Source organism: Euprymna scolopes, chromosome 21 (genome assembly GCF_053919585.1).
Source record: "Euprymna scolopes isolate OS-2025 chromosome 21, ASM5391958v1, whole genome shotgun sequence".
Classification (NCBI taxonomy): Eukaryota; Metazoa; Mollusca; class Cephalopoda; order Sepiida; family Sepiolidae; genus Euprymna; species Euprymna scolopes.
Genome location: NC_136502.1, coordinates 58,061,127 through 58,074,062, shown reverse-complemented (window position 1 = coordinate 58,074,062; position 12,936 = coordinate 58,061,127). Strand labels below are relative to the sequence as shown.

At 31.2% G+C, this 12,936-nt stretch overlaps 1 protein-coding gene across 6 annotated transcripts in view; it reads left to right on the top strand.

The window, feature by feature from the left end:
• The window catches only part of LOC145242393 (uncharacterized), a 717,261-nt gene that overhangs the window by 531,355 nt on the left and 172,970 nt on the right, over positions 1-12,936 (top strand). For all 6 annotated transcript variants that reach the window (XM_080105416.1, XM_080105420.1, XM_080105417.1 and 3 more), the window contains exon 5: positions 6,435-8,111. In XM_080105416.1, coding sequence (XP_079961542.1) covers positions 6,435-8,111 — 1,677 coding nt within the window. The remainder of the gene's footprint in view (positions 1-6,434; positions 8,112-12,936) is intronic.

Here is a 12,936-nt window from a genome sequence, read left to right as displayed (position 1 = left end):
TAACCTTTTTAATTTTTGAAAAGCGTTTTTCTTTCTTATTAAAAAAAAATAATCCTGAAATCTTTATCATTTTATGTGAAAAATCTGGCCAAAAAAGTAAATTTAATAAATTTTTAGTGTAGCTAACAATTCGCTGAATACAATGTTAATAATACTCTGTTAGAAAGAAAATCTGTTTTTTTCATAGCCGAAACCCAATTGATGCTTTTGTTCATTATTTTGTGATCTTTCAAACTAAACATTAGTTTTAAAACATCTAATTATTTATATGTTTAAGAGTTAAAAAGAAAAGCTTCAAGCGTATATATAATCTATCTATCTATCTATCTATCTATATATATATATATATATATATATATAAGTGAACGTGTCTATATGTATGTCTGTGTGTGTACATTTTCCAACGAAATAACTCTGTCAATTTTCAGTCTACAGAAATGTGATATACAGGGTATTGAGATTTGGGAAAATCTTTGTGATCGGTTTTTGGCCAGAAATTTGGCTGTTAAGGGATCAAAGTTCAACGATCTGACCTTTGAGAACTCTACCAAACTCTTCCGACAATTTTGGGTGTAAACACTTGAAATTTTATATATAGGTTCCTTAGACATGGATCTAACTTAATAACTTGATCTGAGCCCAAAACTAAATGTTAAGGGGTCAAAGTGAAAAAAAGTTGACTGCTTTTTTTTTCTTTTTTTTTTTTTTTTTTGCTCAACATACACTTCCAAACACCCGGGCAACGCTGGGCTGAAATGCTAGTTATACATAAGATTAGTGTTACGCACACACACACATACACACTCTCTCTATATGTGTGTGTGTATGTAATATATATATATATATATATATATATATATATATATATATATATATATATATATATATATATATATATATTTGTTAGCATCTGGTTGTACATATGGCTTCCACCAAGAGGAAGTTTCTAGGAAATATCAAAGTCACATGCAATCCCAACTGTATGCATATCTCGATTAGAGGAGATGAGATTCTAGTATTCCCAAATAGTCACCCATTTAGTACTGACTAGGCTCAACGTTGCTTAGTTTCGGTGATCTAATGCTAATGAGAACTAATGTGTTGATATGATTATGCCGTATATAGTAAAATATAAAAATGTACTCATCACACTCGGTTTGATATGTCAACGTAAATGCTATTTAGATCCAACTTTTAAAATCTCACAAGTAACCATATGTTAGATGACAAAATACTTTTTTTATTACTTAACTTTTATTATTAAAGCCATTTAGAATAATTAGTCTTGTTTACAGATAATACTAAATACTTTAGCTGCTGTTTCTTGCTAACATATGCTTGTTTCTGGATTTATCTATTAGCTTCACAAAGTTCGGTATTGCAAATACTTTAAACAGGAATTTAAAAGATTTCATTCATAACTAGCTGTAAACACAATATTCATTATTTATATAGAAAGATATGTAAAAGAAATCAATTTGTCTTTTCCTTAGCAATTTAGAAATAGATTACAACTTGTTGAAAATCAAGTCACTCCCTTTAAATGTAGAAACATTTAAACACAAATACTAAATATTTATTCAGGAAATTAATATTGCAAAACAGAACTATTTGTATACTAGCATGGGTGCCCGGCGTTGCCCGGGTGTTTGGAGGTGTGTGTTGAGCAAAAAAAAAAAAATGTTCTAGTAGGAAGGCAGGCAGGCTTGAACCCATGATCCATGGCCAAGGAACCTATATCTAAAATTTCAATTGTTTGTACCCGAAATTGACGGAGGAGTTGGTAGAGTTCTCAAAGGTAAAATCGTTGAACTTTGACCCGTTAACAGCCAAATTTCTGGCCGAAAACGGATTACAAACATTTTCACAAATCTCAATACCCTGTATATCAAATTTCGAGTCTGTAGACTGAAAGTTGACAGTTATTGCGTAAGGAAATGTACATACGGTGGGTTCATTGCGTAAGGAAATGTACATACGGTGGGTTCATTGTGTAAAAAAGGAATTCACTTGAAATAAGGCACTGTGACTTTACCGTTAATGAAAGAAATGGGCCCAACTTTTACGTTTATTCATTTAGATGACGTGAGTGTTACAAAGAAATACCTATTCATATACAGGCGTATTGAAATAGATGTAACACGTATTATTAGCTTATTGTTAGGTTTGGTTCAGATTTAGAATATTTGATGCTAAAGAAATACAGGGTTTATATTTGTTTGATTTTATTAGTTTTGTTTTTGCTTTCTTTTTCTTTTTTTCATCAATTGGGAAAAAATTAATTAATTTTAAGTACTTTTATTAATTTTTCTTTTTCCTTTTTCTTTTAGTTTGAAACTTTTTCTTTTTGTTTAACTTATTTTATTTGGGCTTTCTTTATTTTCAAATTTTATATTCCCAAAATGTCTTTTGACCTCAGTAATGATGTCTGAGCTAAGAAATAAGCAAGCAAGCATCAAAATAATGTAAAAATGAACTGAAAATACATGTTACTGTACTATCTTCTTCTTATTCTTCTTCTTATTCTTCTTCTTATTCTTCTTCTTTTTCTTCTTCTTCTTTTTCTTCTTCTTCTTTTTCTTCTTCTTCTTATTCTTCTTCTTCTTATTCTTCTTCTTCTTCTTATTATTATTATTATTATCATCATAATAATAATAATAAGAAGAAGAAGAAGTATAATTCCTGAGTGCAAAAACCAACTCAGCAATAGCGACAACCAATCACAAATAAACTGAAATAAAATAACACGGCATAAAGATAACTAAGAACAAAGAAGAAACATTACCCAAAACCAAAAGAACTGAAACTATCATAATATATAAGGAAAACATCATATAAGCCCCCATCTACCAAATAAGGCATGTGGTGGTACAAAAAATGGTTATGGAGCATTAAGGAAGGTGGAAAGACTGAAGAAAGAAAAAGCACATTTAGAATCTCTACTGGAAGGATGTGGAGAGCATTGCAATCTTAGGAATTTCATAGAAAACTAATAGTTATTTTGAAAGTTAAATCTAATTATTACATTATCGTTTAGTCGTAAAATTAGTAATTGAACAAAATTATTATAAAACCATTACTAATGGTTATGTCTTGCTTTAATCTCTATAAACTAATTGGATATAAATTGCTTTCAAAACTTTCAATCTTTTAGTACTTGAGGACTTGTGGAAAATTGAAAGACAGAAATGACTTTCTATTTAACTTTTTAAATGTCAAATTCCTTTTTTCTCCCCAGTTATTAACAAAAAAATAAAATGGCTGACTTGCTTACAAAGAAACTGAAAGATATGGTTGTGAAGTTTTAATCAGATTTTAAAAAATTCATTTTAGTAATTATTGCCTTTTTCATTCCAATAAATAATTAATAGTAAATAATAATAAAAAAAAACAATGTATAAGTCGCATAGAGGCGAGAAACACACATATGCATTACACATGAGAAGTGGTCACACAACTTTATCAATATGAGAGAAACTTGTAGTTCTATGCAATCAAATTTTCTCGTTTCATCTCGCCTTCGTCTGCAACATGTATATATTGTTTGAAATACTAGACAATTATTTTTGCTATTATTATTATTATTATTATTATTATTATTATTATTATTATTGTATCTAACTGATGTGGTGTAGTGGTTACGTTATTAACTTTATACCTTGGCGACTGTTTTCAATAACTTGTGAATTCTAGGGTTTTCTTTGAATAATTTGGTTACTGTAGACAAAATATAAGAATACCAACTGAACATTGTCCGGGATGCAGTTAAGTTATTTTTGCATATTTTTAAACTTAATTAAGGTAGACAACTTCTATTATGTTATTCAATTAAAAATGAGTTATAGCCCTTTATTGAATTTTATTTTTAGGTTATCATTTTTTAGACTATTTCAGATCAGCAGTCGTCTGAGCTGAACTATGTAATTAAAAAAATATATTGTAGTTAGTGTATGTTATTTCCAAAGGCACATCACAAAAATAAATAGAAATTGTTAGAAGCAAAGTTTTACTTGTCAGACATGTTAAATGCTATTGGATTGGATTTCAAAAAATCTGACATGACAATTTTTATTTGGAAGGAAGATAAGTTCAATAAACATTCACACAACACATCTATTATAATAGATTATACAAAAAATGAAATGAAATTAAAAAAAGCAAATTTGATATTTGGGAAATTATATAAAGGAATAAAGAGATGTAATTTCAAAGATTATAGTTATTAGCAATTGCCCTGTACAGACGGATCTATCATCTACTAGTCATAATTTAAAAATGTTTTAAGGTATATTAGAAATATGAAATAAACATTTACACTGAAACAACGCACATTATATTCATATATATATATATATATATATATATATATATATATATATATATAATGATGTGGCTATTCTTAAAGCTTCATTATTGAGATAAGACATTAATTTGTATTATTTAGATTATTCACACTACAGTGTCAGACGATAAATTTGATGCCCTTATGAAAATAGTTCTATTTTAAAATTGTCATTGAAAAAAATCAATTCAGGTAATTTGATTATGTAGTTGAGCTGACATCTATTCAATGTAGCCGCATTCAGCTTCAATCACTGCCTTGATATGGGTCTGGAACTGGGAAAATGCCTTTTCTACAAGCGTTGGCAGGAGCTCGACAAATACTCGGTAGATGGCAGAGATCAGGCTGGCTTTGGTGTTGTGAGAGGTCCTGTTGGTGATGTTCCCAACGTATGACCAAACAAAGTAATCCAGTGAGTTCAGGTCAGGGGAGGAGGGGTGCCAGTGAGAGAAGGGTACTAAGCCATAGCAGTCCTTCTAAAGCCAAGCCTGGGTCTCTTTGAACTTGTGGACTAGTGCCGAGTCTTGCTGCCACACCCAAGGTATACCACCAGCCACCTGATTGCACCAGGGGATCATTACACTCTTCAGCACATCCAGGTACACTTTGGTGTTGACTTTCAAGTCGACTTCAAAGATGTGATGTGGCATGATGTGGCCCTCACTTGAAATTACATCAAAGACCATAACTGTGGTTGGAAACTTCATTGAGCTGTACCCTCAAATGTTGAACCATCTGGATTTGCATTTTGATGGTGCTGGCAATGGTTCTGTTGTCATAACTTGGATCGGTAGAGAGCATGAGTTGTACAGTGGCGCATCTCCGATCTCACTCATGGAACATTGTGTCACTTTCAGACATGATAGAAGACTCCTATCATTCCTGAGATTTGTATACAACTAGCTAACTAGTAGATGGTTTGCTGATTTGCAACAAAAAAAAAGAAAACCGATTTTCATCAAATGGAAATGAAACCATGTCTTTTCTCGGGCAACAATTTTATAATTCCACACTTTACTGTTCTCATCTTGGATGTTATTTTCAGAACATTTCAGTCAATTTAACCTACGACTTTCTATCAAACTCGGGGAATCTGCAACAAAGTGTTATTTACAACTGAATTTTACCAAGTACTTTATCCACTATGACATGGGTTCTTGTGGACTTTTAAAATTTTTCTGTCCAACTCTGGAATCTTCATAGAATTTCAAACAGAATTCTTTATCTAATACATGAGAATAGCATGCTTTTATTCCGATAGTCATGACCGGGTAGAAGTGCTGATTAATTCTTAATTATATTTTAAGGATCATCCGCACTTAATCCGTTACACCACCGGTCTTCAACAGAAAAATTTCAGAGTTTGACAAGATACACCTAATGAAAATAGAACAGTAGTCCGATTAATCCAAATGATACGAATTATTACTTCTCATCTCAAAAATTCAGAAATAAGACACATTAATTATTTATTATTCTTATAAAGCTTTATCTGGAAGAATATTGAGTCCTTTATGTGGGCAAAGTCTACTGCCTTGACACAGCTCAATTTTGATTTTAAGAAGTTTATGTACATGTATATATATATATGTGTATATATATATATATATATATATATATATATATATATATATATATATATATATAAAGGTTATATGATGTTTTGTATATGAAATAGAGGATAAGCTATGTCCACATCTAAAAAGCAGAACCGATATGTTGGTTGATTCATATAGCCTTAATCATTTGGTGTAGAAAGGATGGTTTGATTACATCAGAATATCGGTTTTGGTTTATAGATGTGTTAGTGTTCTTATTTCTATTAGTCTGTTACCATGCTTATCTACTATTTCTTGTACTAAACATTTTATTTTGTCAGTAATTTCATTTTAAATTCGCTCATATTAAATTATATATATTATATATAGTGTGTGTATATACACTATATATGTGTATGTGTGTGTGCATTATATATTCTGCATTATATATGCATTGTATTATACATATACTATATTATGTATGCATTATATAAAATCTACATTATTTCTTTTATACTGAAAATCACTGATATTTTCATATTCTGTATTATTAGTGAAATGGAATTTGATGCCCGAGCCGCGGCAGTCATTGATGCGGAAAATGTTCAGAAAATCAATTCGCAAGCACCTTACCTCCCACACTGTGCACCTGCGGATATAGACATGTCTCTTTTCGTGTACCCCTTTGAAAATGGAATAGATGTCCGATCACTTTCTCAGTCAAGTCTTCCTCTTGAGCTTGAGTGCCTACAAGGTGGAAAAATCATCATCCCCTTGTTAGATGAGAACTCCTCAGTTCATAATACCGGGTCCATCAGTATGAACCACATTGCTCAAGATGGGGGGTCGTTTGTTGAGGTTTCAAGAACAGAGAATAGAACGGTCACTCATGTAGAAACCTATGAAAATAATGATGGTTTGGGAGGGCAAGCATTGTCTAAAGAAGATGAGGAAAAAAATGTAGATAAAGAATTAGATATTTCTGAGAAAATTGAAGCTGCAGTTCCATTGAAAGATAAAGATTCTACAAATGAGTTTCTAATTGACAATATATCCTTAGCAGAAATTGAAAATCAAATTGTCCAAAATGTGGATACCCCAGTTCTAAGTGAACCAGAATCCATTGAACAAAAGAAGGCTGAAGCTGAAAATTATAAAGAACAATGGTTAGCTATTCTTTATGAAGCCACACAAGAAATGGCAGTGTTTCCAGAAGAATTTGATCTTCCCGAGGAACCAAACATAAGCGTCATAGCTAATACTGAAACTCTTGCAGCTGCCGAATATCCCAAAGAAGTTATAAAGTGGGAAATTTCTGAAGAGGTTCCAGAAAAGACTTCTCTGGCATTGATCTCTTCCAAAGATATTCAAACGGAGATCTCCTCACAGAATTATCTGAATAAAGCTGCTGAGGTACTAGACTTTTCAAAAATCGATACTTCTATTGAAGAGATTTCCAGTGTCGATCTTTCAGAAATCACTGCTGAGTTGGAGGTTTCATGTGAAACTGTTACCTCCGAAGTAGAAGAGATTAATACCCCCATGGAGATTCCTCCAGAAATAGCTACATCTAAAATTGTTACTTCTCTGGAAGAGGAAATTAAGTCCTCCATGGAAGAAATAGCTGTTGAAGAGTCCCTTTCATCTGAAACTGTTACTTCGAAAGAGGAGGAAATTAGGTCCTCCATGGAGGTTCCTCCAGAAATAGCTGTTGAAGAGTTCCTTTCATCTGAATCTGTTACTTTGAAAGAGGAGGAAATTAGGTCCTCTACAGAGATTTCTCCAGAAGCAGATGCTGAGAAATTACTTTCATCTGAAATTGCTTCTTCTAAAAAGGAAATTAAAACTGATCTTTACATGGTTGATACTGCATTAGTTGAAACCCCAAAAGAACATAGTTTAGCAGATTCTGCAGTGTTGAAAGAAACCTCTACTGAAAAGAGTGTAGCAGTTTCCATTGAAACACCGAAAAAAGTTATCACTGAAACAAAACTTCCTAAAGAAGAGTACATCCTTATCCCAGTGCGATTGTTCGCTTCCAAGGAAGAAGGTGTAGTAGCTCCAATTAAAGTTGAAACTTCTGAAGATGTGACTCCAGTTGAGGTTGATATTCCCATAGCACGAGAGATACGCGTGACAGTAGCAACAAAAGACTACATACAACAAAGCACCAAAAAACCTGAAGTGCAAAGTGATGCTTCGGTCAAGGTCCTTGCCATTCTTCCAAAAAGGTTAGCTCTATGGCATTTTCTCATTTTCCGAGTGTTGTGGTATTTGGAAATCTTATCCTTCCCCTTACCTTTATACCCACACCCCTTCTGGTACTAAAACCACACCACACCCCTACCTGTCTTCAACAGCTTTGTTTTTGTTCTTTTTTCTCCAGAGCTGGCTTAAAGAATTCTGGTGCCCTAGGCATGTCATTATATGCGCTCCACCTCAAATATTTTTTATTATCTTGGATGAAAAATTTCTTGATTACCTTTTGCATTAGTTTACCTCTACACCTATTCTTTCTTTTGGTGAATCAAGTACTGACAGAAGGGACCATGATCACATGAAAGTTTTCAATACCATTAGCCAAAATGGTGCAGTAGGTTCAACATAACTCTAACAAGGAATGCCAAAATGTCCACCTTGACAACTCACTTTCCTATCCTCATTCCTCAATATATAACTTAAGTACTTATTCTGGCCGACATCTGTGGTTATATTTTTACTTTTTAGAATGGTATCGTTTCAAACTTGGTCTTTCTCTCTCTCTCTCTCTCTCTCTCTCTCTATATATATATATATATATATATATATATATATATATATATATATTTCTGTAGATATGATTTTTTTCAATAATATTTCACTTTTCATATATACAAATCCTTAATTTAAGAAGCTCAATGTGATTACAGAGCATATAACAAATAAATGACAAAAGTCTATATTCCAAATTTCCTGATGTTGACCATCTTGCAATTTATTCCTTTAATTCTGTTGACACCTACAATTCTTAACAGAATCTGTTTCATAGTGCAAAATCGTTAATTTAATTATTGTATCAATCAATGAATCTATTTTACCCTTAACTCATCAGAAGTAGCAACTATCAATCCATCAAAATAAAATAAAATTAAGCTTAAAATTTGAAGAGAAGTTGAAATTACCTTATTTTAAGCTTAAAATAAGGTAATTTCAACTTCTCTTCAAATTTTAAGATTTTGTATTCATGCTCAAACTAGCAGGGAAACCCAATGTTGCTTGGGATCGAATGATGATCAACGAATATTTCACTCTCCTATATTTTTATTGTCATCAAACCCCATGAAATCACCAGCAAGGAAGCTTCACATGCCTCCATGCAGTAACTTAGTCCAAAATATATGTTATTCTACATTGCACTCTAGAGAACCTAATGTTTTTTTTATAAAATTATTTTTAATAACTTCTTTCCAGTTAACAAAAAAAAAACATTAAAAAATTTACATGCAAGGTTTAAACCTACAAACCGTGTCATGCAAAAAATAAACAAAAAAAAAACGTAAATTTTCAAGTCTTATAAAATTCTTTGCAGTTAATGAAAAAATAAAGAAACTTTGAACCTACAGACCATATTGTGCAAAAAAAAACAAAAAAAAACAAAACAAAAAAAACGTAAATTTTCAAGTCTTATAAAATTCTTTGCAGTTAATGAAAAAATAAAGAAACTTTGAACCTACAGACCATATTGTGCAAAAAAAAAAACAAAAAACAAAACAAAAAAAACGTAAATTTTCAAGTCTTATAAAATTCTTTGCAGTTAATGAAAAAATAAAGAAACTTTGAACCTACAGACCATATTGTGCAAAAAAAAAAAACATGCTACCAACTTATCCACAGTAGAATTTTCATGGCCCATTGTTCTATCATTATTGCTAAGCGATGATATGGAAAAAATGACTTTACTGATGATAGATAAATTAATAACGTTTTGATTATTGATTATCGGTAAATATTGGGGGTAGTCTAATCTGTTCAGCCGTTTCGGAGTCTATATAGAACTCTCTCTCTCTCTCTCTCTCTCTCTCTCTCTCTCTCTCTCTCACACACACACACACAGTTGCATTTATATAATTGTAGAAGATAGATGCATTTTATTTTCCTTTGGTGGATTGATAGTTGCTACTTCTTCTCATGAGTTAAGGGCAAAATAGATTCATTGATTGATATAGTAATTAAATGAATGATTTTGTGCTATGAAACAGATACTGTTAAGAAGTGTCGGTGTCAATAGAATTAAAGGAATGAATTGTAAGATGGTCAACATCATGAAATATATATATGCCTTGAAAGATAAAATCTGGACAGTATAAAGAAATTTATGCAGAAAATCAAACTTCAATGGTACAGCTACGTTTGAAAGAATGGATAAGAATTCTTGGGTTAATAGATGTATAACAGTTGAAAGAGTGGGTTAGTACAGAAGGGACCGCCAAGGAAAACATAGGAAGTGGTACGGATGGACTTAAAAGAAAGAGGGATAGACCTGGCCAGATTTGCATTAATTTGTCAGTCAATTTCTAAAAGCCATCCAACACATGCCAGCATATAAAATGAATGTTAAATGGAATATGATGATTAGATTTGTGATAAAAATATCTCTACTCACCTCCTCTGTCCTTTTTTCTATTTTGTAACTTTTTTCTTCTTTTCCTGTTCTCTTTTTTTATCCAAAATATTTGAATAGCTTTTTCCGATTTAATAATCATGAAAAACTGCAAAATTTGCTTTAATTAAAACTGATGTCTTACTGTTTACCAAATGCATCCGTTGTTTTATCTGTTTTTGCTCAATGTTAATGAATAAAAGTTTGTCTTGTATTTAAATAAACTAAAAATGTTTTCCCAAAAAACATTAACAAATTCTTCCTTTCTTACTAAATAAGTTTATAAAACTCTTATGTAACTTTATTTTTTAAGATTTATGATGCTACGGACTCTTTTTTTTATTGATTTTATTTTTGTTTTAATTAACATAACAAATGAATTTGTCATTTATTGTATTTTTATTGATGTACATTTTGCCTATGATTATAGTTTCTTGGTCTTCTTACATGAGAACATATTTCTTCAAATATTGTTTATGGCCACTCCTTTATCATTCGTGAACTGTACTGACCCAGCGCTGCCGGGGTTCATTATGTTCAAATTTGTTTTGTAAATGTGAAAATTGGCTAGTCAGGATCAAATTTTGATTTGTCAACTTAAATGCTAGTTAAGTTTAAACTTTTAAAATTAATTTTATAATATTGAAAATCTATATGCAAATATTTTCATGTTTTACTGATTAGAAAACTATTTTACATGCATCAATGTTTATCTGGCTTTACGAACAGAGAGTCATTGCTGAGATTGGATGAAACTATTTGAGGTCGATCACACGCCATTCTTGTTAAGTAATCAAATTCTGCTCATCTCGTCCATCTTCTCATACTATTGTTCATCAACCAACAAGTTCATTGATCATTATTTTTACGTGGCCTTTAGTCTTGGTAACTCATTGTATGAAAAAGAAAAAGACATTAATTATTAAGCATATAAGATTTTTATGGGCACATAATTTTATTAAACATTTCAATAATACTGGGCTCAGTGCTATTATTATTTTTTTTTTATATATAGTTTCAACATATATTATTTGAGAAGAAAAAGTGATAACGAACAGAAACTAAAATATACTTCAATATACATATTTTTCCCCCTAAGCTTTCAATTGTTGTGAAGCAAAGTATTATAGACATTTCCCCCTTCATTATTTTTCTTACTTATTTGGAGGAAGGTTGGTGTTAGTTTCTGTTTGTTATCACACTTTTTCTTCTTGAATAGTGTATGTTGAAACTAAATAAAAAAAATACCTCAACAATTAATAATAATGGCACTGCACCCAGTATTATTCAAATGTTTAATATAAGATTTTGCATAAAAACACTACAAAAATAGCAATTTAAAAGCAATTCTAAAAATTGTCCGGTATTTTCTGAATAATCTAATACATTAGAATTACCTTTAAAACGTGTGCTTGGAGATGAGCCATTCAGTACTAGAATTAGTAAACACTCTATTATGCCAACGAATGCAGATCAATTATTAAATATGTTTAATGTATAAAACATATACACCTAAATATAAACCTAAATCAATTTTTCAAAGGGGAGTCGAAAACTGACATTTTTTTTCTGAAGAATCAAAAACAATATACAGATATTTTTTCCCTAAGCTTTCTATTGTTGTGAAGCAAAGTGTTATAGACACTTCCTCCTCCATTTTCTTTTCTTAACCTTTTGGAAGTAGGTGGGTATTATTTTCTCATCTGTGTTTGTGTTTGAAGAAGTGATTCAACGTATGGAATGATGGTACAAGATTCTCTCACCTGATGTCTCTTTACATTCTTTTTTACCTACCCTAGAAACTAATCTTATTCCAGCTTCTCTGCAACAATAAACTCCCTATCACATACCAAGCAAATGCATTTACCATGAAGTAACTAACCCCTTTTTTCGTTTGTGCTCTTTGGGAATGTGGTTCATATGGTTAAGCTACTGTTTGGTAGTTTTTTTTTTAAGTTGATAACCCTAAACATTGTAGTCAGAGAGTTTTAGTATTTGATCTAAAAATAAATGTAGGTAAATTGTTAGCTTTTTCTCCTACTTTTTTTTTCATTCTACTCCAAATATTTCCGTATTTTGTGAAAAAAATGACATCTTAGAAGTCATAAAATTTCTGTACAGCAGTTTTTTAAAATATTTTATTTCTTTTACTAACCGAGGTGACCAGCATTGACCGATGTATGACCATTTTTAAATTAAATTCTTTATAAAGGCAACAAAATCTACTGAATTCAATTCCTTGTATTTCCAAAAGATTAGTACAGAGCTAGAGTCATATAAAATAGGTTATGAAAGAAAGGAGAAGGGATTATGAACATAATTAATTATTCAAAGATCAACAACCAACATGTATCCACTGCCACCTTGAACTGTTTGGACATCTACAGGATGACCACTGTTTCCATCAGTTTGTTTCA